General features: G+C 47.6%; 1 protein-coding gene across 1 annotated transcript in view; it reads right to left on the bottom strand.

The window, feature by feature from the left end:
- Positions 1-25074, bottom strand: part of MEGF6 (multiple EGF like domains 6) — a 194567-nt gene that overhangs the window by 2903 nt on the left and 166590 nt on the right. The window contains exons 19-37 of the mRNA XM_066637137.1: positions 23892-24017; positions 21359-21490; positions 19972-20100; positions 18894-19025; positions 17528-17656; positions 16543-16671; positions 16276-16404; positions 15570-15698; positions 15134-15262; positions 9032-9160; positions 7511-7639; positions 5731-5862; positions 5055-5183; positions 4414-4542; positions 2884-3012; positions 2484-2612; positions 1743-1871; positions 926-1054; positions 283-414 (exon numbers count right to left, since the gene is read on the bottom strand). Of these exons, the coding sequence (XP_066493234.1) occupies positions 283-414; positions 926-1054; positions 1743-1871; positions 2484-2612; positions 2884-3012; positions 4414-4542; positions 5055-5183; positions 5731-5862; positions 7511-7639; positions 9032-9160; positions 15134-15262; positions 15570-15698; positions 16276-16404; positions 16543-16671; positions 17528-17656; positions 18894-19025; positions 19972-20100; positions 21359-21490; positions 23892-24017 (2460 nt within the window). The remainder of the gene's footprint in view (positions 1-282; positions 415-925; positions 1055-1742; positions 1872-2483; positions 2613-2883; positions 3013-4413; positions 4543-5054; positions 5184-5730; positions 5863-7510; positions 7640-9031; positions 9161-15133; positions 15263-15569; positions 15699-16275; positions 16405-16542; positions 16672-17527; positions 17657-18893; positions 19026-19971; positions 20101-21358; positions 21491-23891; positions 24018-25074) is intronic.

The raw sequence follows: 25074 nt of genomic DNA on the forward strand, positions 1-25074 counted from the left end.
GGTGAAGAATAGACCCTCCTGCAGTTCAGTAAGCTTTGGACCACCAGCGAGGGGAGAGAACAGACTACCTACAGCCACAGCTGACACTTCAGTGGCATCACTTGTCGAGACACTGGAAGTGATCAAAGGTGATCTTTTTTTCCTGAGACCCGGGGACCACTTCTCAGGGTCTTATGGAACCACTGCCTTAAGTAGACCATAACTGACAGGGGGGAGGAGAGTCTAGCATATGGAAGGCTAACATGTGTCTCTTCAAACAGCTGTAATAACTCAAACGCTCACCTTCCCGACATGTTGGCCCGATGTAACCATTCAGGCAGATGCAGTGTCCGTTCTGGGCATCACAGTAAGAGTTGGTAGTAGAGCACTCGCAAGTCAAAGCACAGTTGGGGCCAAATGTCTGCTGCCGGCAGTCTGGGCCAAAAGAGAGAGCTGTTAGACCCTTTGCACATACCTTCTGCAATTCTGGCACAGTAGCTATGGTATAGCAGCAGAGGTAGGTCTAGAACAGGGGTATCAAACTGCTTTCATATAGAGGGTGGAAGTTGGCATTCATGGTGCCTGCTGTGGGCCAGAAGAGACATCATTATGCAGGAGATGACTTTATTAAGCTGATGGTGGTCAGACAAAAGCACTTTGATCTCACGTAGAAACTCATTAGCTGCAAGTGACTGAAGAGAAAATGTGCAGATCTTGTTTGCATTTTCAAGATATGAGAGTCCAATTATGGTGGAAGAACCCAATTATAATGGGGGCCAGATAAATTGCCCATTTCAGAGCCTCCTCACTGGCAATGGTTCTAGATCCATGCGCCATCTATATTTTCAGATCCTGGAGGATTGGGCAGCCATTCCCCCCATCAGCATCTCCATTTGGCAGCATCGCCACCTGGTCAAAATGTGAGTTGTCTCCTTCACGCTCTCACCTGTGTCACACTTGGTCCCGGTTTTGCCTGGAGGACAGAGGCAGCGCCCACTGGCCGGCTCACACGGACCGTCGCCTTCACAGTCGCACAGAAACTGGCACTGGGGTCCATACTTCCCCTCCTCACAAACTGCAGACAAATGAAGGATCTGTTACACCAAGTAGCAAGGGCCACTGCCCGCCAGTCTGAGATATAGGTATGAGGATTACAGTAGGACCGGTTTGGGGGTGGGGGGAGGGTTGAATCTGAGTCAAGCTGTGTTGCTGTGTAGGTTGCATGGAATAAAAGGAGATCCAGCCTTGACCCATTGTAGGAAAGAAAGAAAGAAAAAGTGTGGCAGTATGTAAATACCCTTTCTCATAAACTCAAGGTGGTTACCTACCCAGGCTGAACATAAACCCCATTTTTCCTAATGGAATTCTTACAGGTCCACCATAAAATCTCATCGATCTTCAATATTTCCATTCATTGTGCAGTCATTGGCCTGGCCACTGACTCTTCTGCTTTCCAAGCCTCTTGCATTCAGCTGCACCAAATTTCAATGTGGCTTCTAAACTGTGTTATCCATTTTTACCAGCTCCACACTCTACCAGCAGATTATGCTTACCTTTCTCAGGCATAGTTTATCCCATTGGATCCCTGTTGCGTATTTGCCACGTCAGGCAGAAATGGCTTACCCTCAAGATTGCACCAGTGAGGGAAAGGGAGAGTGACAGCACACTCACACATTCATCTACACATCCTTCCACTCTTAAACACACACACACACCCTTGCACTACCCCCACATACAACCAAGGGCCAGGAGGAGGGCCATACCTTTCTGACACTGGTTGCCATAGACACCAGGGGGACAAATGCACTCGCCCGTTACTGGATCACACGTTCCTCCATTCCGACAGTCGCACAGCTCCTGGCATCCCTCTCCGTGGAAACCAGTTGGGCAGGCTGTGTTGGAAACCAGTTGGAAAGAGTATTGGTTAACGTGCACCTAAAAGGGAGTGGAGCAGGAGCTCAACCTGAATCTGTGTCTTGCTCATTAAATGTGGTGTGAGCTTTCAGAGGCAAGAACCTCAGGTCAAGCGAGGAGGGTGCCTCAGGCAGCAGATTTGAAAGGGGCATTCATCTCTGCCCACTTGCCCACTGTTTCTCCTTCTTCTTCCACATGCTGGTTTGGAAAATGAAGAGGAAGGAAGATGTGTGAGGCGGTCTTGGACTAGCCCTACTTTAAGCGGGGGGGGGGGCTGTGTTGCTCCTTTCTAAGCATGTAGCCGCCCTGGGTCCCTTCAGGGAGAAGGGTGGGATACAAATAAAGTTTATTATTATTATTATTATTATTATTATTATTATTATTATTATTATTATTATTATTATGTTACAATTCTGTGTGGCCAAGTGGTACCATTCCAGTTCATTCATAACCATTCAGTTATGAATGTGGGTCACAGCTAAAGGGATGCTGTGAGATGGAGGGCTGTGCAGATACCCATTTGTTTTATGAAAAAAAAGTTTAGTCTTCCTTTGAACTTTCTCCATTGTCAACAATACTCTGAAACTTACTGTGTTCGCACAAGTTCCCATAATGCCCTTTTCCACAGCGGCAGGCTCCGGTCACTGGATCACAGGTTCCATTATTCTGGCACGTGCAGTTCAGCTGACAGTTGGCCCCATATCTCCCCAGCGGACAGGCTGCAGGGAACACCATTGTCTTAGTTTATCATAGTCACAAAGTCCATAGAGGCATGTTTTATTCTGGTAAGTTATTCATGTGGAGCGTAATCCCACCACATGCTCCATGGATAAACTGCCACGTGAAATGTCTGGCTGTTGGGATGGGCGCCAATGTCCCATCCACTATACAGCAGAGGCCCCTACAATACTTGAGTGAGCTGGATATTGACTAAGAAAACATCAGTTGTGTGTTAGCTGGAACAAGGAGAAACCACAAAAGCAGAATTACCCAATTCACAGAAGAACCCAGTCCACCCGAGCCCGCACAGGCAGGAACCATCAGTGGCGAGGCAGATTCCTCCGTTTGAGCAGGCACATGTCTGCTTACAACCGGGCCCATACCGATTCTCCTGGCAATCTAAGAGCCGAGAATGAGATGAAATGAGCCACTTCATATAATTTGCTTCATATGCTTGACATATTTCACTACTGGTTACAACAACCATGTAAGGTAGGTCCGTATAGTATCAGGCTACTATTGCACATGTGGAGGGCTGAGGCAGAACCCCAAAACAGAAGACCATCTAGTTTGTTCATGGCGAGGACGAGGTTCACCACCTGCCCTGTAAGGTAGGCCAATATTTCAGATGGAAGAAATCCTGTTCACCACAGGCGTGTCAGACTCATTTCATACAGTGGGCTGAGAAGCATTCATGGCACCTGAGGAGGGCTGGAAGCGATATCATTAACCCATTTTTGCCCTGTCCACAAGTGTACACGTTTGGTCCCTGTTGTGTATATGCAATGTTGGGCAGAAATGGCTTAAGGAGGAAGTGATGTCACTAAGCAGATGATGGCCAGAAATAAGCAGCTTGCTCTCATATAGAAACTCTGTAGCTGCAACTGACAGAAGAGGAAATGTGCAAATTCTAGTCATATTTTCAAGATATGGGACAGCCCAATTCCAATATAATACTGAGAGAGCCCAGTTATAACACAGGCCACCCTTTCAGCAGCACTGCTTCTGCTGCAGTCACTTCACAGTTCAGCAGCTAAGAGGTGGTCTGCAAAGTGTCACCTTCACAGAAGTGGTGCTGCTGAAAGGGTGGCCCACGAGATAATTGGGCTCTCCCAGCGCTTTGACAGCGTCTCCGTCTTGCCCTTCTTGGACTCCTCCCATAGCATTCTTTCCATCTTTCTCTCCCAGAGTCTCAGCAGATGAGATGCTGCTGAAAGGGTGATGCTGGGAGAAGCCCAATTACCACAGGGGCCAGATAAAGAGCTTCCAAGGGACCATATTCGGCCTATGGGCCTTAGGGTTTGATGCCCCGGTTTAGCACATACGCAGCACTTTGGAGTATCTAAAACTGCTTCACTTGCGTTTACTTCTTGCAGTCCTTAGAACAACCTTGCAAAGTAAGCCAGCATCATTGCCTCTATATTGCAGATAGAAGACTGGAATATCTTGTCTAATAAGGCTACCAAGTATGTTCATGGTAGGGGAGAGATTGAAACTACAGATCTCCTGCTGTGGAATTCAGCCATTTACTAGCAGGAAACTATAAGATTTCAGTATAAAGTCTCACTGAACTCAGTGGGACTTACTTTTGAGTAGATAAGCCAAGATTGTCCTGATCCAACCAAGTAGCTCTCCAACAAAGCAAATGGCTATTTTCCTAATCCACTCTTGCTGCTGAACACATCTTGTGGGAAACCCTGGGATTATGTGCATGCACTCCACAGTTGAGGGAGGGGTGGCAGGAAGGCATCCCCCTTGTGTAATCATTTTCTAATGAGAAAGGAACCTGTAAATGTTTACCTTGCTCGCAGGTGGGGCCATTTCGTCCAGACGGGCAAAGGCAGAGGCCTGTCATGTGATGACAGGTGGCACCCTTGCCACAGGAGCACACGTGTGCACAGTTGACACCAAAGCGACCGGCTGGGCAAGCTGGGAAAAAAGAGATATGGGGAAGGACTCATTTACAGCATAGTTGTGATGCTTACTGTTTACAACACGTTTGTACCTGGGTAACTACTATAATGGTTTTCGGGGTCCCTGAATAGCTAGCATGACAATTTCATGAACATACCTGAATAAACCTCCCTTATCAAACCCTGCATGAACAGTTCACAATACCAACTGCAGAATTAAGGGAGAAAGAAGCAACAAAAGTCTTATTCTCTCCAGGCTGTGCCTAATTTTATAAACCAATACTATACTACCTTGAGTTGCCCTTTCTCCAAAAAATAATGTGCCTAATGCTGCAGCCTTGTTTTGCAGGCAAAGTACATTAATCCCTAACGACAGCAGGCTTATGTTGTTCAATCTTTTGGAAAGCTCCTGCTTTGCATGCAGGTCAGCCGGTTCAAAAACTGGCAGCGTCTCTCCATGACACACTTCACGCACCACACACGCACTATAGGCGTATCACAAAGTTTCTGAAATCCAAGCCCACTCACCAGTACCGCAGTCTGCCCCGATGTACCCGGCGGGACACTGGCACGCTCCTGTTGTGGTTGCGCACTGCCCTCCATTCTTGCACTTACATTGCCTCTCACAGTTTGGGCCGAAGCGCTCAGGTGGGCATCCTAGGGGTGGAGGGAGAAAAACAAAAAAGAACATTACCATTGAAAGATCCCAGACAAAGTCTGTGTTGCTATATCAGTAGGTTTCTAGTAAGAGAACATCCTCTCCTGTTTCACAAGATGCTTAATGCCACGGGTAAGCTGATATCAAGTTCAAGCAAGAAACTTCTGACTTGAAAAGGGGGTGGGAAGGCAGAAGAAATGCATCATAAGCACACCTTACAGTGATAATTCACTGAGTGGTCAGTGGCCATTCCCCCCCCCCCCCGAAGACCCCTCAGTAAGCAATAACACAGCGTCATTCTCAGGGGACTTTTTTTTGGGGGTGGGGGGAGAAGATTTTGTTCACCTGTATCTCAGAGCTGTCACTGATAATAAGGCCAAATAAATGTACTGGGGTAGAAGCTCCCAGTTTTTAAAAGTGTGATGAGTCACCCTAATGCTTGGAGGGATTCATGAGTGGGACAAGCTGCCCCTGAAAGTTGTGAAACCTCATAGCTTGGGGGGGGGGCACTAAAAAGAGAAGAGTGATCCTTGAGAATGAACTTACTCTGCTGGCAGTCAGTGCCATAGTAACCTGGTGCGCAGATACACTCGCCGGTCACTGGGTGGCAGTCGTGGTTTGCTCCAGGGCACTGGCAAGCGCGGCCACAGTTCAGTCCAAAAGTTCCTGGGAGGCAGGCTGTGGGGGGGGGGGGGAAAGGACAGAAATCAGCAGAGGCGAGAGAAGTTTGCATCCCTATCCATTTCAGGATACGGACTGGTGCAGAAAACGGACTGGTGCAGAAATGCCAACATGGGGACAACCTGTGGACACCCCTCCATAATATCTGGAATGTTTGTGACTTATATGAGATGCACAGGCTTTTCTCAGAGTGATGAATCCCATATTCTGAGGAAAAGATAAATTATGGAGATTAGTATCATCTTCCTACACTTATCCTGAACGCGATAGTCAGGTTTCCCCTCGAAAGATTTTGAGCTGATTAAGATATGCAAGAACAGCAGATGGTACAGCCCTTCCTGAACTGTACCTCTTCAGATCCCATCTGGTGGATTGCCTGTATCATGCAACTGGGACAGCAATAGCATCCTGGGAAGAAAAGAAACTCTTATTTTTTTTCTGTATGGAAGGTGTTCATGAGAGCAGCTTCCAAGCCTGAAGCCTTCAAAACACCACACCATGGAAGGAGTGTACCATGTGCTGTGTCTGCACTTATGAACGTTGTTGGAAAAACATTGGTTTAAGACAAAGGTGGTGTTGGGTGTTTGCGGAGTGGGAGGAAATTATAGGGGGAGGATATATAGAGGGGGGGACATCAAAACAGATGACTTCTCATGATATCCAGCACCTGTAAATATGTGAGATTGAGGACACTGGCTTTGAAATTGGGGTGGGGGTGGATCAGGGAGTGAAAAGAGGTTGGAGCATCAACTTTCAGAGGAAAGGGGTGGTCAAAACTTGCAGCAGGAGGGGATAAATCTCCACCCATTCTTTGGCTACTGACCACCATTTTATTCCCAGAAGCCCCCAAAATGACACCAGTGTTTGATATATTAGAGAGAAACTGGGAGCTGCCAGGGGACTGGTAACTTTCTTTCTTTCTTTCTTTCCCTGATTTCCCTCTCAGAACCCATAAAGGATCTGTATCAATGCACCTCCTAATGCTAACTCCCGAGAATTCCTCTACACAGCAGTGACAGGCTTGTTCTTTCAGGGATCACCCAAACTGTCTTGGCAGTTCATTGAAAGCTCCCCAAACCCTGCAACTGATCCTGATCTGAGCGATGCCTCATGTAATTTGGGGGGGGGGGAGAGACTGGAGACAGCTGCACCCCCCAGGCTGTTGGATGTCCTCTTCAGAGATGACCTTCACCCACTCCCAAAGCCCCTCCCCAGATCTGCAGCATGCAAATGAGGCCATGAAAAAGGAACATGGGGCACCTTGGACTAGAATCAAAAGTGATCAATGTAGAGGAGCAGTGTGGGTTGCCTTTTTCTGGACAGTTGGCCACCTTTGACACAGCAGAGTTGCGACTACGAAACCTTAACATTCCCATTTGCGAGAGGCAGGCTGCTGAGCTATTGCATTCGTTGCCAAGCTCAGCTGTTGCTGCAGGCTTATTAATCTAATCCTCTTGGATGGAGCCCGCTGCTCCAGTTTCCCAGTTGGCTCTCTCCCTCATGCTTGGATTACGTGGGTCTGCCAGAACGTGCGGCTCTTTGGGCAAGCTGAAGGCGGATTTATTGACTTGATTCATCTATGTATTCCAAGTGATTCTGAGTAACCCTGCTTAGCCCGCAGGAGAGAGGAAAACACTGGCCGTACTTTGTTCGCAACCGTGGCCCGTGAATCCGGGAGGGCAGCCACATTTGCCGGTGATGTGATTGCAAGGCACTCCTGGGGGACACTCGCAGCTGGCAGCACAGTCCTTCCCAAATGAACCAGGCAGGCAGGCTGTAGGGGAATACAAAGCAAGGACTCAGCACCAGGGCAGTGAAAACCATACAAGCTCAGTTCTGGCCATCAAAACAGCAAAGTTATTAAAAACTCATTGGAGTCTCCTGGGGAAAATGGGCTTTAATTTCCTATGGATTCAGCTTTTTAAATACCATTTGCTCTCCTGCTGGGTGGTCTTCCAACTGAAAAGCCATGAACAAGCCAACATTTTGTTCCAGAAGAACCCGTTCCCCCTCCCAATTTGGCCATTTCCCCCAGTGGTAAATTTTTCCTCTGGTGTATTGTTTTTGGTGGATCCATTCCTCAAGTTATATCCAGGATTCCAGAAAGCCCCTGTTGCAGGATGGCAAACTCCTCTTAACAAGTCTGGAAGGGAGACCAGGCAGTCTTTGCATGTACTCCAGTTGAGAACCAGAAGCACTAATTTTAAAAAAAACCTGTCATCTTGGTGCAGCTTTTGTGGGCAGTTTTACCCCATTTGGAAAGCTGACCAAAAAGGAAGCTCTCTCCCCCAGATCTGACCTGGTAGTACTTCCTTTTGGAAGGTGGTGGACCTTCCATCATTGGAAGTCTTTAAGCAGAGGCTGGATGGCCATCTGTTGGGGATGTTGTAGTTTTGGACAATCTGTATTGGCAGAGGGTTGTACTTGATACACCTGCAGGTTCTTTTCAAGTCCATGACTCTTTGCTTATCCTTATATTTATATCCCATTAGAGAACTCAGAGATGTTTCCAGGTGGTCACCCATTCAGACTTAGACCTGCTTACCCTAAGCAAACATTCCCCAATGTGATGGGGGTGAATAGAAATGAAATGGGCCCAAAATGAGACCTAGTTCTCACTGAGGCTGCAATCCTAAGCACACTTTCCTGTGAGTAAGCCCCACTGAACAAAATAAGACTTACTTCTGAGTAGACCTGGTTAGGATTGTGCCCTGAGATGGCTGACCAGTGTCTTGGCTGTACCACTACAGCTGGAGGGATCATATGATGCAATGCCTAAAAATCCTCTCCTTCCCTCACACAGGACACTAACATGTTAGGAAGAAGGGTTGTCCCTCGTATGTTAGTGTTCTATATGCATGGGTGTTACTTTTTATGTATGAATGTTTGAGATAAATTCATGTGATCTTTCATACAGAGAAGTCAATGAGTCCATTTGGATGCAAGGCAAGCCATGGTTTGTGCTAACCATAGTTAAGGACCCACACACAATTTGAGCAGGGGTCAGGTGACACAAGAAGCCAGTCAGGTTCCTACTTCTGCCTAGGGGTACAGACTGACCCCTCTCAAAATATCCAGCCTTGACTGACTGCTTACAGCCTCAACCATCTGCTTGCCTTCTGACCACCAGATTCTGTCTGGGGGGGTTGGGTGTTAGTTCTCTCACCTTTCTCACAGCGATGGCCCCTCCATCCTGGTGGGCAATTGCATGCACCCGTGACATGATGGCACAGGACACCGTTCCCACAATCACACTGCTTCTCACACCGTTCCCCATATGAACCCTCTTGGCAAGCTGCAAAGAGAAGAGAGTTGAGACAATAAAACTCTAAATAGTAAAACAGTGGCCTCTATTGGCAATGCAACATGCCGAAAGGACGTACCCAAAGCAATTGTGAACCTGGCCCCGGTACTGCCCAAGCGCCCAGGACTGCAAAATGTCAACCACGAACACCACCATACCACTTGAAAAACAGAAGTGAAACAGAAGTTCCCGTGAAAACCAGAAGTGCCTTTTTTGGCATTTTGAAGGCCTCAGAAGGCCTTCTGGGGATGTGGGATGCTGTGGATAGCCTCCCCAACCCTTGAAAATTGGCCCCAAAAAGGAAAAAAAAAATGGCAGTGGGAGAAGGGTCACAATGCCACCCCCCACAGGGTGCCACCTGTGGCATTTGCCCCCCCCACCTCGCCAGTATACCAGTGACCCAAAGTTACTGGGGGATGGTCAGTTTTAAGGGGGGGGGGTGCTAACCCTTCAAGTAATCCACCTCAAGCTGATTATGGCTTTCAAAGTGAAGACCAGCATCTTGAATTGCACTTAAAAATGTACCTGTGGGGTACACTCACAGCACTGTGCAACACATGCACCGAAAGGCAATATGAAACTGAGCATAGGTGCACACTACCCAGCAGGACAATGCATTTCACACAGCCACGGCACCATTTTTAATTGCGGTCTTGGCTCAGACAGATCAGATGCCTGTTCCCATTTTGGTATGGATCAGGAGACATGGCATTAATATTTGCGGTGCGTATAAGTGAAAGTCCATATAGCACATGCTCAGATAGCGAGGGGTGCATGCACTTCAATACCATTTTATGCCTTTTAGCTGTAATGGAGGTGGATATGTTGAAGCTTAGCACTCTTAACATTAAAAAAGTCAAATCTGGAATAAATGGTCTTTCTAATGCATTTTGCAGATGGTTTTTATCTCACACAGAATGTAAGTTACTAATGTTTTAAACTGCACAAAGACTTTATGGCCTCTTTTTTACACTTATGGGTACACAGACACATCTGCCCATCTCCTGAAGATCGCAATTCAGGCATCCCATCATGATTGCAATAAGAACATAAGAACAGCCCCACTGGATCAGGCCATAGGCCCATCTAGCCCAGCTTCCTGTATCTCACAGCGGCCCACCAAATGCCCCAGGGAGCACACCAGATAACAAGAGACCTGCAAGGCCTCCTGGGAATTGTAGTTTAAGAATATAAGAACAGCCCCACTGGATCAGGCCATAGGCCCATCTAGTCCAGCTTCCTGTATCTCACAGCGGCCCACCAAATGCCCCAGGGAGCACACCAGATAACAAGAGACCTGCATCCTGGTGCCCTCCCTTGCGTCTGGCATAGCCCATTTCTAAAATCAGGAGGTTGCACATGCACATCATGGCTTGTAACCCATAATGGATTTTTCCTCCAGAAACTTGTCCAATCCCCTTTTAAAGGTGTCCAGGCCAGACGCCATCACCACATCCTGTGGCAAGGAATTCCACAGACCAGCCACACGCTGAGTAAAGAAATATTTTCTCTTGTCTGTTCTAACTCTCCCAACACTCAATTTTAGTGGATGTCCCCTGGTACTGGTGTTATGTGAGAGTGTAAAGAGCATCTCCCTATCCACTCTGTCCATCCCCTGCATAATTTTGTATGTCTCAATCATGTCCCCCCCTGAGGCGTCTCTTTTCTAGGCTGAAGAGGCCCAAACACCGTAACCTTTCCTCATAAGGAAGGTGCCCCAATGATACAGTAATGTTCCAGGTGACTTCTTCCAAGCACCAATTCAAGCACATACACCTATTCTTAAAATTCAGGCAGTTGCTTCCTTGATGGCAAGGCTGTGGCCGACAAGACACTCCACCCAGGAAGGTAAGAGCTGAATGTTTGCTGCAGAAAACATTGTCGAAGAAAAAGCCTCCACAGAACTCTTGGCGTCTAGAGGGACGGAGAGTGCTGACTCAGACAGAAAGAGAGGAAGCAATAGAACTACAGAGTTGCCCTACGCTGACGCTCACTCGCTCCCCCTCGGCTTAGTCGGGTGTGAAGAGCACTGCCTCGAACCCCGCCAAACACGATGGGGAAGTGTTATTCCTGGCCCCAAGCACCGGGGTTGGGATGCCAGGACAACATCACCGTGAGCCAGGGTATTTAGCGAGACAAGCTCCGGGAGTTGGCTTTGGCTGCACTTTCTGTCGTTGCAGAAGAAAGCAGAAGTTTCAGGCAGAAGCAAAAGCAGATCAAGAGGTCTTTGGGTGGGAGGGGGCGATCTGGAGGAGGAGACATCCAGCCATGCAGCTGAATTTTAGAGTTGGAAACTGCACACTCTGTACTGCCCACCCTGCCGAGTAGGCACTCGGGCCTTTGTTTGGAGAGGGGGCAATTGACCCTCAGTCACCAGCACGTTACTTGCGAGGCGGCCCCACCGATTTCAGCGCAACTAGCTTCTGAGTTCAGTGTAGTGGAAGTCACAGCCAAGAGGGCGTGGTGTCCAGCAATTATATGAGCAAGAGAAAGAAGGGCCATGCTGGTGACAGGAAATTTGGAATGGCCAGGGGCTGTCCAAGCCAAAACACCACCTGAGACAGCACCCCCTGTCACCCCCACCAGCATGTGCCACACTTCTGCCCCGCCAGCACAAGGAGCTTCGGCCCACACCTACGGGGAAAAATACAACAGGCAAAGCCAACAAGGGACCACTGCAATGTTATAAGTAGTTCCCAATGTATTTTAATGTCCTTTTGGGAGGACAGTTAGGAAAAAACATACCCCAAATCCCAATATCTCCTGCACACTCTGCTATGCGTAGGGCACAGACTGAGTTGAGCCTCGGGGGGGGGGGGGGGTTTAAAGCCCTTCTTTGCTCCTCCCCCTTTAGGCTAGACCAGGGGTGCCCAAAGTTTTTGGCAGGAGGTCCACATCATTTCTCTGACAATGTGTCGGGGGCCAGGGAAAAAAAGAATTAATTTACATTTAAAATTTGAATAAATTTACATAGGCTTACATAAATGAATATATTAAAGATGAACTTATATGAATGAATGAAGGTCTTGCAATACCTCAAGGCCTATAAAAGGCCTTGCACAAAGCAAGGCTGGCCTTTCCTTTGCTACCGCTACTGCATCACAGATGTGAAACAGCAAGCAGTGGAGGGAGGCCTCATCCCATAGCTCACGTGAGAGGTCAAAAAGTCGCCCTCATGCTGAAAGCAGTTGCGTCGGGCCAGCATAGGCTCCAGCAAGTCTCTGGTGGGCCAGAGGCTCATTGGAGACTGGGCCCTCCCTGAGGGCCGCATTGGGAGTCCTCAAGGGCCTCAAGTGGCCCCAGGGCCGGGGTTTGGGCACCCCTGGGCTAGACTAGTATAGATCACAGATGACAGTTAAACCAGTGCAGCTAGGTTGGTGGTTTAACTTGTGTATTGGACTGCCCATGCGCATAAAACCACCTCCAACATACCCTATTACTGCTTGTGTTGCTAGGATTTTTTTAAGCATGTAATGTTCAAACGGGAAGAGAGGAGGGTTAAAAGAAAGTCTGTTGGGGGGGGGTTGCTTCTCTCTATCCTACATCATCATCTTTCCCCTTCCACCTTTCTCATCCATGAAAATGCCTACTGAAATTATTTGCTTAACACAGGAAAAAGATTGCACAGTCAAGCTTTACAGATAGGCTCCCACAACCCAGACAGGCTGGCACCAGGGCCCCTTAAGTATTACAAGGCCCCACTGAGGCAAGACCCAGACCCAAAAGAGTCCCTCATCCATGCTCCTTGCCAGTCTTCTAGCATGCCAGAGACCAGCAGGGAAGGCGTAAGGATCACAAAAGCAATGCAAGAAGCACGTACTCACCAGCTGCAGGGCAGGTCTCTTGCCCTGGAGCCCAAAGCAATTTGGAAGCGGCTCCGAGCCCTCCAAGATGGAAACCAAAATGCAACCCAAAAAAGTCAACACTTTGACATCTGGCTAAAATCCCAGTGGTTGCCAGTTCCTGAGCGGGACAGCCAGTAACCCAAGACGCGAGGCTCATGTTCTAGCATGTGAGGTTGCCCTGAGGGCCTGCCAAATCCTCTCAGGTCTGAGCATTCTGGCTCTCGCCTCAGACAGAAGGAGCAATGGCTAAGATCCAAGGCAAACAGAACGCGAGTGAAAGAAAGGTAGGCCGGCTGGCAGGCGGCGGTCCCTGAGCAGATCTTGGACGCGCCATCAAGAGCTCGACTGGCTGCGCTTTTGAAACGGGAAGGGTAATTGAAACCAGACGTGATGCCAGCCTCAGTCCGCATCTGGGGGTGGGGGATTCCAGCAAAGGTTACGAGGAACATTCAGAATCCTGGTTTGGCCCTGCACCCTGCGGAGACTGATATCATCTCAGTGTGCTGGAGCTGCGCCTTTTCAGCAAATTCAGCAAAATTAGCATTTGACCTGGACATTTAGAATTTTTAAAAAAGGCAAAAACGGCAGCAAGGCATGCTGGTTTCACAGCTGCGCTAAACACACTGAAAGTCTAAAAGGAACCCGGACTGGGAGAAAGCAACCAGATTGGAAAATGGCGGCTCCTTCCCCATTTGGCTAAAAGCTTGCACATCTCCGAAACCAAGGCAGAGCATTGGAAATGAAGACGATGAAATGGAATGTGGGGAGCTCAAAATGGTCAGAGGGTTTTGGAGACCAATTTTGCATAAGAATTTATATCCTGGGACTGTTTGGAGTTTTTTTTCTTGCATCTTTATCATGGCTCCACCCTGCAGTTCTCACCCTTTGGGCGCAATCCTGCCCTTCACTTGGGCTGATGCAAGACTCTTGCGCCGGCCCAGGAGGGTCGCAAATGTGCTGATACTGTGCAAGCCTCCTGGTTTGCTTGTTCCAGCGTAGGGTAGGATTGTGCCCTTTGATTCTCAGTGTTGAGGTTGCTGTCGTTTTGCTGGACTATTTGCCAAAAGGTGTTACCATCCTTTCCCCTGTAGCCATTTTGCTGTTTAGCTGAGATCTCACCATGTCAGATATTTTCTGAAGTTGCTCCCATCTGCAACCCTGCCCTCTCCACAAACCCTGTGCACTTGATCCCTTGTTTCCATCACCTAGCAATGAACTCTTGTAAAGCTCAGAAGAACACAAGCGCCCTGCTGGGTCACGCAGAGGTTCATTTAGACCAGCACCCCTTTCCTGCAATGGCTAGCTCACAAGCTGGCTGTGGAAGAGGAGGTGGCCTCTCTGTTTTCAGTTTCTGGTTATCAGACATTGAGACATAATGTTCCATTTCACTTTCAAAACCGACAGTGTGATCTTGTGAACTCTCTGTGAACTTAATGCTGGAACTCAGAAGCAGATATAAACCAGCTCTTAAGCATCACCTTCCTAGATTAAAGCCCAGCCGACTAGCCACTTGACTCAGCAGCCATTAGTCAGAGACCTCTGAGAACTTCACAGGTAGGGGATTGAGGTGAGAAAGTCCTCACATTGGGTGCCTTGCATTGGGAACCTGTCATAATCATATATGTGAAGTAACCGCTTGGTTGGATTGTGGCCTATGAGTCCGAACATTGTTAATTGCAATGTCATAATCAGAGTCAGTTTATTTGCACACCGCCTTTCTGTGGACACTGCCCAAAGTGAGTCTCAACCAGTACAGTGACAAAAACCATGTATATATCACTAGGCAGGTTAGAGCAATATAAAATCATCCTATCAAAGCAGACAACCAATCTATCAAATACATATAATACTTCTAGGAATCCGTTTAACAACAGGACCCATTACATGATGCAAATTTTGTCACCTTGCTTCAGTTGTTAACCCCTTTTTAAACAAATCAGAGGTAGACTGCTTCTGAACTTGGAGGTTTCACCAGGCTCTTGTGGCTATAGCTGATGAAAGAGCTCTCCTCCCTCCATGAATTGGGCTAATCAGATTTTAAAAGAGGTTGATCTCCTCCAATGCTGGGAAACAATTCAATAGTGCCAACAACTGAGCCCGCTGGTCTATGTCTACTTACGGGTTTGGCACTTGTCACCAGTCCAGCCACTCCGGCAAAGGCAACGCCCAGTCTGCCGGTCACACAGCCCCCCGTTTGTGCAAGCACAGGTTTCCTGGCAATTGATCCCATATTTTCCTTGGGTGCACTCTAAGGGAAAGATGCAACAAAGGTATACTTTTGAGACTGACCACTGGACTCATCTAGCACAGTGGCTGGGGGTGCTATGCAATGGCTGGCTTGCAATAGCTAGCTCCACACCAGCAGCTCTCCAGAGCTTCATGTACAACTGTTACTGTGCCCTATGTGGAGATGCTGCCAGGGTTTGAACCTGAGAGCCTCATGCAAAGCTCTACCCACTGAGCGACTTTCCTCCCCCAAACCTTTTAGGGAAAAAAACCCAGGGACAAAAAAAAAACCTTCCCAAATGGCTCTTGGACTCTCAGTGCATTCTTACCAAGCTCACAGGCCAACCCGCTCCATCCCTCAAGGCATGCGCAGTGCCCGGTTACAGGGTCACACGTTCCACCATTTTGACAGAGGCATGGCTGCTGGCAGTTTGTTCCGTAGAAGCCGCTTGGACATACTTAGGGGCCAAAAACAACACCATCAACAAGATCAGGCTGAAGTTGAACCAAGGTTTTAAATGTGAACGAAATCTCAGAAATGCCAATGGCAGGAACCCAAATCTGACTGGAGCGGTTAAGCTGATGGCCTCTTTCAAATGCTGGGGGAGAGAGACAGAGGCAGCATCCACGCTGGAGGTCAGAAGGGCAGAGGGCTTTCCAAGGGCATTAGGGACAACGAGTGTACAGTTATTTAAGAGAAGAAGAGTCCATTGGACAATTGTGAAGGTTGTGAAGAAACACATGAAGAAATAAGGGCATAATGACCAGGTGATCATTGATCATCTGGTCATATAATGAATGTAAAGCTGCCATTTACTGAGTCAGATATTGATCTGGTTAGATCAGCACTATCAACCCTGACTGGCAGCAATCAGGCTTTCAAACTCGGGTCTTTCTCAGTCCTATTTGGCGATATCAGGGGCTGAATCAAAGCATGTGCTCCACCACACTGAGCGATGAGCTGTAGTTCCATTGAGTTGCATGAATTACACGAGAGCACCAGTTTGATGGGATCAAAACACTAACAACTAATACCTTGCTGGCAGGTGGTTCCCATCCATCCAGGGGCACAGAGGCACTGCCCACTGACCCGGTCACAGGTGGCCCCATTGAAACAGCTGCACTCCTGGCTGCAGTTCTCCCCAAAGCGCTGAGCTGGACAGGCTGTGGGGGGGGGGGGGGAGAACAGACAGGTGAGTAGCAGCTTGTAAACACCAGGCATACGCTCATCGTGGGATCTTTTGAGGTCAGCCGGCTAAGTGACAGGCTGGTCTTTGAGGGCATCTACAGTGGGGAACATACTATGGTTGCAGTTTGAACCAATCCAACCAGCAGGGCAGATGCAGTGTCCCGTCATGTGATCGCAGCGGGCTCCGTTTAGGCACTGGCAGGGCCTTTGGCATTCTGTCCCGTAAAACCCATCTGGGCAAGCTGAGAAAAGAAAAGCACACAGGATGATATGCAGAGATCCTGTTGTGGATGGAGTGGCTAGAATTCATATAAGGACTAGAGACACCCTAGACTCAAATTTCTGCTCAACCATGAAGCTTGGATGGGTCCTCCAGGGTTGGCTCAGCTTGCAGGCCCCCACCATGTGTGCTCTGTCCCCCTTAACTACCAGCTGACTTCTCCCCCTGGTACAACTGACCCATCCACATAGCTTAGGGCCTTGTGGGCATAATCTAGACCCCAGCAACTCTCAGTTTGACTTTAAGCGTCTGAGGGCACAATCCTAACCAACTTTCCAGCACTGATATAGCTGTGCCAACGTGGCATTTACTGAATCCTGCAGCGGGGAAGCAATCAAGGGGGCCTCCTCAAGGTAAGGGCATGTTTGGGGCTGCATTGTGGCTAGGCCAGTGCTGGAAAATTGATTAGGATTGTGCCCTGACTTGCTTGCTTCAGTATTATGGTTTATGATTTTATTATTGTATACATTATTCATTAAGAAAGGGAAATTTTTTAAAAAAAGAAGTGATTGGCCCCAGAGATGAAACAGACATTGATATCTCAACAGCGGAAGTGAAGGCCACTCCCAGAGCTCCAACCTGTTCTTCCTCATCTACCTAGAAAATCTGAGACACATTTGTCCTCCCAAACAGAGGACTCTGTCGCCCTCAGGGGAGGGTTGCCCCTCAGTGGCTGCAGTTTTTAAAGGCGACTCTGCTTGTCAACTGACCAAACTACAAACAGAATGTGTGAACGGAGGGGAAAACAGAGGTTGATGTCTCTTAAAATTTGGAGGGAGAGTTGTACGAGGGTGCAGTCTTCAGCCCAGATTACTTACGGCGCTCACAGAATGTGCCTCTCCAGCCCGGCATGCAAGTGCAAGCCCCACTGACGTGGTCACAGGCCGCGCCGTTGTCACACTGGCATCGGTGGCGGCAGGCTGGGCCAAACCGTCCTTCGGAGCACTCTTGAGAAAGAAAGAAAGAAAGAAAGAAAGAAAGAAAGAAAGAAAGAAAGAAAGAAAGAAAGAAAGAAAGAAAGAAAGAAAGAAAGAAAGAAAGAAAGAAAGAAAGAAAGAAAGAAAGAAAGAAAGAAAGAAAGAAAGAAAGAAAGAAAGAAAGAAAGAAAGAAAGAAAGAAAGAAAGAAAGAAAGAAAGAAAGAAAGAAAGAAAGTATGACTGTATGCAACCTTCTTTTCAGAGGAAGCCTGTCTCTGAATGCCAGATGCAAAGGAGTGGCAATGGGATACAGAGATCTTGTGGTCTTTTGTGCTCCCAGAGACAAGTGGTGGGGGCCACTGTGAGATATAGGAAGCCAGACTAGTTGGGCCCTTGGCCTGATCCAGCAGGGCTCTTCTTCTTATTAATATGTCTATTATTGTAAGGTTGGGAGGCTAAGTCAGCAGATGACAGAATCTTGTTTGAGATTCCCTGGCTGAGGACAGGTTATCTGGCTGAGTGCCAGAGATGTCCAAACATCACCCTGATGGCTTTGCAAACACCTTGATGTTCTGTGTACATGTCGTTCAAGAGCTCAAACAACTTTGCAGATTTTTGTAAGCGCTGAAAAGGGAGTGCTGGCACAACCCTTAAGGGCACTGCGCACTTCCCCTGCTAGTCCCTCCCCCTCTCACAACTGGCAGTGTAAGGGAGCCTGGACCACTTCCCTGACACCCTCCCCCCAAATTGGGAAGGGTGAATCAAGTGCCTTTTCCTACTGGTGAATCAAGTGCCTTTTCCCTAGGCAGAAAAATAAATGCTGAATGCCATTGGCCAACTGTACAATGACCCACCAGGACACTCCAGTTTTCAATGCAGTCCCCTGCCACCTGCTATTCCCTTCACCAAAATGAAGATTTTTATTTTCTTGGGGAAGTACGTCGACGTGCAGAGGGTAAGTCCTATCAAGGTACACTGTGCTTTCACTGCAAATTGAGCAGAGATGCTTGCAGAGTAGAATCCCCCACTTCAAACGCTCCCCCTCCTTCTTATCCAGATCCTGCTGCAGTTGCCACCTTAGGCTAAACATTTGCCTGTGGGAAGCAGGGCCTTCTCCATAGCAGCGCCTTCACTGTGAAATCCCCTCCCCGAAAAGTTTTTGTGACTCTCTCCCATCCTTCGCCTCACACAAATGACACATGGCGATCTGGGCACAGATAGTACCCAACAGGGCTCAGTGGGAAAATGCCTGGAGGCAGCACTCACTCTGATTGCAACGGGCCCCTGTGTAGCCGGCTTCACAGATGCACTGTCCCGTCAAGGCACTGCAGCTGCCATCACTATTGCTGCAGTTGCAAGCATTGGCACAGTCAGGACCCCAGCGGCCAGCATCGCAGGCTGAAAGAGAGGAGGCTTGTTTTAAAGTCCATTAGGTTGCCTATATCAATGGTGGGGGGAGAGGAAGGGATATTTTGGCATTGCTTGTGGAATTCTTCCTTCCTACAGAACCCGCAGACAAATGATGGAACGAGATTGACAGCAGCCTGTGAAAAGGTTCTTACAGTCTCTAATCACAAGATTTTGTTCACACAGAGCTTCGATAGCACAATGGAGAGAGCGTAGGGCTGCGGAGCCTGAGGTCGGTGGTTCGAATCCCTCCAGCGCCAGAAAGAAAAAAAATTTATGCAGCAACTGTTACCCTGCAGATGCCTGATCTTGTCTGATCTTGGAAGCTAAGCAGGGTCAGGCCTGGTTAGTACTTGGATGGGAGACTGCCTGGGAATACCAGGTGCTGTAGGCTTATACCATAGTCTTTCGAGACTGAAGGTTGCCAACCAACCAACAGCGATACTGCAGAACCAAAAATATGGGGAGCCCCCTGAAGGAAAAAAGGTTTACGTAGCAGAGTCCCAGATGGCAATAGATCAGTGGTTCTCATACATTGAGCACCAGGACCCACTTTTTAGAATGAGAATCTGTCAGGACCCACCAGAAGTGACATCATGACAGGAAGTGACATCATCAAGCAGGAACATTTGTAACAATCCTGGCCTGCAATCCTACCCATACTTATCCAGGAGTAAGTCCCATTGACTATCATTGTAAAGAATATACATAGTAGCTTGTTAAAAGTACAGGTCTGTCACATTTCTCCAAATGCAGTCACATACCATGGGAGCATCAAGTCTAATATATAAAAAATAGAATATTGAAATGAATGGGGACCCACCTGAAATTGGCTCACAACCCACCTAGAGAAACACTGCAATAGATGACACAGGGCTTAAGGAGAGCAGGGGCTGTGTTTTGCAAGAAATCCCTGGCCACTGACAGGGAGCAGTACCTCTTTGGCAATGCAAGCCGGTCCAGCCAGGGGCACAGCTACACTTCCCTGTCTCTGGGTGACAGTAGCCTTCATTCCCGCAGTTGCAGCGCATTTGGCAATCCTGCCCAAACCAGCCAGGTGGACACACTGAAAAGGAAGGAGGCACCCAAATCAAACAAGGTATTGATGCACTGACGTCACTAGGGTTTGAGTCACCCCGTACGGGAGGTCAGTATGCCACCCCTATGATGGATCTCCTCCCATCCAATGGGTGGGGCAATGCAATGGGCAGTGGGCGTGGTGATGTACCACTGCCCCGCCCCACTGGTTTTTTGGCTATAACATTTGATAGACTAGAGATATTTCAAAGTGGTTTGTTTCATTGCATTCTGCGTGAAATTACTTATCGACTGATATACAGGTCCAACCTTGTTATACTTGAATTTTTTTATACATGGATTTGACTCAACACAAGTGGCCACTGCAAATGAGAAGGAATGTGCTGATCCCTGAGAAAAGGAAAAATGCATCCCTTTAAAATCATAGTTTAAAAAAAAACAGCTTTTCTTACAGTTGTAGAGAGACAGTCATGCAAGAGGTCATTCCATTCTTCAGCTGAGCCAGGCAAAGGAAGGGGGTCGTTTGCATTTCTAATTGCTGACTGCCTCTCTACAACAGTAAGAAAAGCTGTTTTTAAACCACAATTGTAATGGTTCACACTTTTTATTTTTTTTTAACTGCTTTTATTTAACACATTTTATGGTATCAGCAGGGAGTCCCAGAATCAAACCCCTGCAGCTGTTGAGGGAAGACCTTATTCCATTAGGAGCAATGGAGGGACAAGAAACCTGGAAGTGGGTCTTTAAATTGATTTTTCCACTGATTTTTTATCCACAGGTTTTTTTAAAATCCAGAAGAGAATCTCAGTGAATAACAACCTGTATAACATGATGCTATTATTTGAAAATACCAAGATTTTAAATTTTTTTGGCCAGTAGTGGTGTCACCCCCCGCTGTGCATGTCACCCAGTGTGGCCCACATCCCTCTAGTGTCATTGTATTGATGCTCCAAATTTGCCCCTTGTACTGATTCTCCAACCCAAATTGCCTCCTCCCACCTCACCCCTGGCCAACTGGGTTGGTCCCAGGAGTATCCACACCCCTAGGAACAAGCCAGAACAATCAGCAGCAATGACCACTCATCAGTAGTGCCACTCTTCGGTAGTGCCCAATGCCATCTGTCACCTGAGGCAACTGTCTCAATCAACCTCATCAATGGGGCTGGTCCAGACTGTGGAGCAACTGTATGCCCTTGTTGCCTCCAGAGAGGATATTTGAAGCCTGCAGTTTGAAAGACCCTAGTAGTTGCTTCTACATCAACATGTCAAAAATAAATGTGACTTACCATCTTGGCAGTGGCTGCCCGTGTATCCGGCAGGACAGATGCAAGTACCAGTGATGGGGTCACAATGGGCATTGTTTTGGCACGCAGGGCAGATTTCCTGGCAGCCCTGTCCCCAGTGGCCTTCTGGGCAATCTGAGCCAAAGAAAAAAGAAACAAAAATGTCAGCACAGTGTCTTCAGGATCTCCTCCAAAGACTCCTAGGTTAGCCCTGCCCAGGCTGCTATCTCACCTCGTCTGATCTCGGAAGCTAAGCAGGGTCAGGCCTGGTTAGTACTTGGATGGGAGACCACCTGGGAATACCGGGTGCTGTAGGCTTATACCATAGTCTTTCGAGACTGATGGTTGCCAACCAACCAAAGATTCCACTTCTTCACATTTTGTCAAAATAGCTATGCTCGACTCAAATGCACCCAACTATTGTCTCCCTGTATGGCCATTCCATGCATGGGTGAGGCCAATCAAATGAATCCTTTTTTGGCCCATATCCTAACCAACCTTCCAGCACTGGCACAGCTGCGTCAATGGGATGTGTGCTGCATCCTGTAGTCAAGTGGCACTCACGGAGGCCTCCTCAAAGTAAGGGAATGTTTGTTTCCTTACCTTAGAGCTGCACTGCTCTTACATCAGAGCTGGAAAGTGGGTTAGGATTGCACTCTTTGGCTTCTGGCCATGTGGACAAGCAGGCAGAAATGACCCACACAGTTCCTGCTTCAACACAGTACATAAGACTGCCTTGGTGGATCAAGCCGCAAGCTGGCCATGATGGAAATGGGTCCATCCTGCTGTATACCCATCTCAGAACCTGGCATTCAGTGGCCTACTGCTGTTGAACATGGAGGTTCCATTTTGGCATCATGGCTTATAAACAGATAAACAGATAGTGGGAAGACTGGAAATATGTTTTGGAATTGAAAACAACACCTGAGCTGCTTTGGATGCCCATTAAGGACATAAGGTGGGGTATAAATTTGTAAATAAATAAATAGTCTCAAAAAATCTGTTCCTTTTTCTTCAAGCAGAGGTTGGACTAGATGATCACTACCACTAGATGACCTTCAAGATCACGTCCATTTCTTAACAATTCTTTGGTTATGATTACAAGGAAACATATCATTCACTGTCTGCTTTAGTTTCAAGGTGTTCTTGAATAGCATGGTGTTTAAAGATTTCATCTCACGCATCCCCCTGCTCGTTCTTCTTTTATGATAATTAAGAAATAAAATATGAAATTAAAAAGAAATTTTTTAAAAAGCCTCCTCGTCTACCAAGTGGATAAAGAGGCAGCTTTCAAAGTGTGACTTGTCTTACAGTACAATCCTATGCATGCCCACTCAGAAGTAAGTTTCACTGTGTGCAATGGGGCTTACTCCCAGGAAAGTGTGCATGGAACTGCAGCCTTACATTGAGAAGCGGGAGAGCAACTGTCCCTATTCATCTCAAGAGGACAACTTTTTTAGTGGCGGTGTGCTGGTTTTTGTGTGTTTCCCTTCTCAGGGGTTAACCCTTGGAACTTTGGGACAGAGAACCACCTTCTAATTCCCCTTTTGCTAGCTCAATGCTAGCTAGTACCTTTTCTGATTGACAAAGCCGTTGAAATATTAACAAACAAAGGAACTAAAGCCCTCAAAAGCTTTGTCGCAGCAAATTCTGTAACTGAATTATTGTTGTTGGCAACCTTCAAGTCTCGAAAGACTATGGTATCACGCTCTGAATGGTGGTTCTGGAACAGCGTCTAGTGTGGCTGAAAAGGCTGATTTGGGAGTGACAATCCCTTCCACACTGGGAGCAAGTGCAGTCTGTCCCTGGTCTGTCTCCCTGGCTGTGGGCCTTCCTTCTTTGCCTCTTAGCCTCAGACTGTTGGCAAAGTGTCTCTTCAAACTGGGAAAGGCCATGCTGCACAGCCTGCTTCCAAGCGGGCCGCTCAGAGGCCAGGGTTTCCCACCTGTTGAGGTCCACTCCTAAGGCCTTCAGATCCCTCTCGCAGATGTCCTTGTATCACAGCTGTGGTCTACCTGTAGGGCGCTTTCCTTGCACGAGTTCTCCATAGAGGAGATCCTTTGGGATCCAGCCATCATCCATTCTCACAAAATGACTGAGCCAATGCAGGCGTCTCTGTTTCAGCAGTGCATAGATGCTAGAGATTCCAGCTCGTTCCAGGACTGTGTTGTTTGGAACTCTGTCCTGCCAGGTGATGCCGAGGATGCATTGGAGGCAGCGCATGTGGAAAGCGTTCAGTTTCCTCTCCTGTTGTGAGCGAAGAGTCCATGACTCGCTGCAGTACAGAAGTGTACTCAGGACGCAAGCTCTGTAGACCTGGATCTTGGTATGTTTCGTCAGCTTCTTGCTGGACCAGACTCTCTTTGTGAGTCTGGAAAACGTGATAGCTGCTTTACTGATGACTCTTTACCTGCTTTACCATAACTGAATAACCATAACCATAACTGCTTTACCATAACTGAATTATGCCTGTATGGAAATATACATATACATATATATTCCCAAGGTTCTGAGTCAGATTCTGTGACTGTCTCACCTTGGCCACAATCCACACCAGTCTTCCCAGCCATGCAGTGACACTGCCCCGTGACGCGGCTGCACGGTGAGCCATGGCATGCACAAGACTGCCGGCAATTCACTCCAAACTTCCCTTGGGGACATTCTGCAAATTGCCACCAATTTTGGGGACAAAACAAACAGCTGTTAAAATGGTTCAATTTCTTCTGCCACCTCGCTGTGAAAAGCACAAAGTTTTAGCCAAAGACAAATGAACCTGAATCTCCAAATTCCCCATTTTTCTTTACAATTGCAGCTTGGCAGACAAAAGTTCAATAGACGCAGCTGTCCTTATCACATCCCCACAAAGGAAGTTGATCTATCAGTTAATGTATGTTCAAAAATAACCAAAAATACTTTCAATTTTCTGGGATCTTCAACAAGTGTTTTTAATCCCATCTGTGCTGTTTCAATGAGGTTCACCTTGCTGGCATTTTCCTTTCTTTTGCTCTCACTTTTATCCCTACAATTTCATCTGATGGGCTGCGACACACATGATTTTGCCCTTGATGCAATGAAACGACATGGGACACAGCAATCTCCTGGGCACCCTCCTACAAAATCACATGGGTCACTACAGCCAATCATATTACAGGGCAGTGAGGGCCAACAAGACTTGGAGCAGAGAGGGCAAAAGCAAGGGAGGAAGATGGCGCAGAGGAGTAGCTGCAACCCACTAAACAAAAGCAAAACAAACAGCATTGAAACGAAGTTCATATGTGTCAAGGGCTGCAATCCTAACCAATTTTCCAGCACTGACATAAGGGCAATGCAACTCTGAGATAAGGGAACAAACATTGCCTTACCTTGAGGAGGTCAACGTGATTGCCCCCCAACAGCATGATGCAGCACATGCCCCACTGGCACAACTAAGCCAGTGCTGGAAACTTGGTCAGGATTGCGCCCAAGGTAAGCATTTTTTTTCTCCTTCAGTACATTGTTTGGCTGCATGGAATACACTAATCCCAAGCATGAACATTCAAGAATTTAGGGCAGTGCAGAGATAATCTTATGCACAATCCTATACATGTCTACTCAGAGGTCAGTCCCATTACGTCCAATGGGATTTACTCTCTTGAGCGTGCAAAGGATTGCAGCCTTACAGGACAAGCCTATGCATGTCTACCCAGAAATATTGTGTCCAGTGAGGCTTACTTGTAAGA

Source organism: Tiliqua scincoides, chromosome 9, assembly GCF_035046505.1.
Source record: "Tiliqua scincoides isolate rTilSci1 chromosome 9, rTilSci1.hap2, whole genome shotgun sequence".
NCBI lineage: Eukaryota > Metazoa > Chordata > Lepidosauria > Squamata > Scincidae > Tiliqua > Tiliqua scincoides.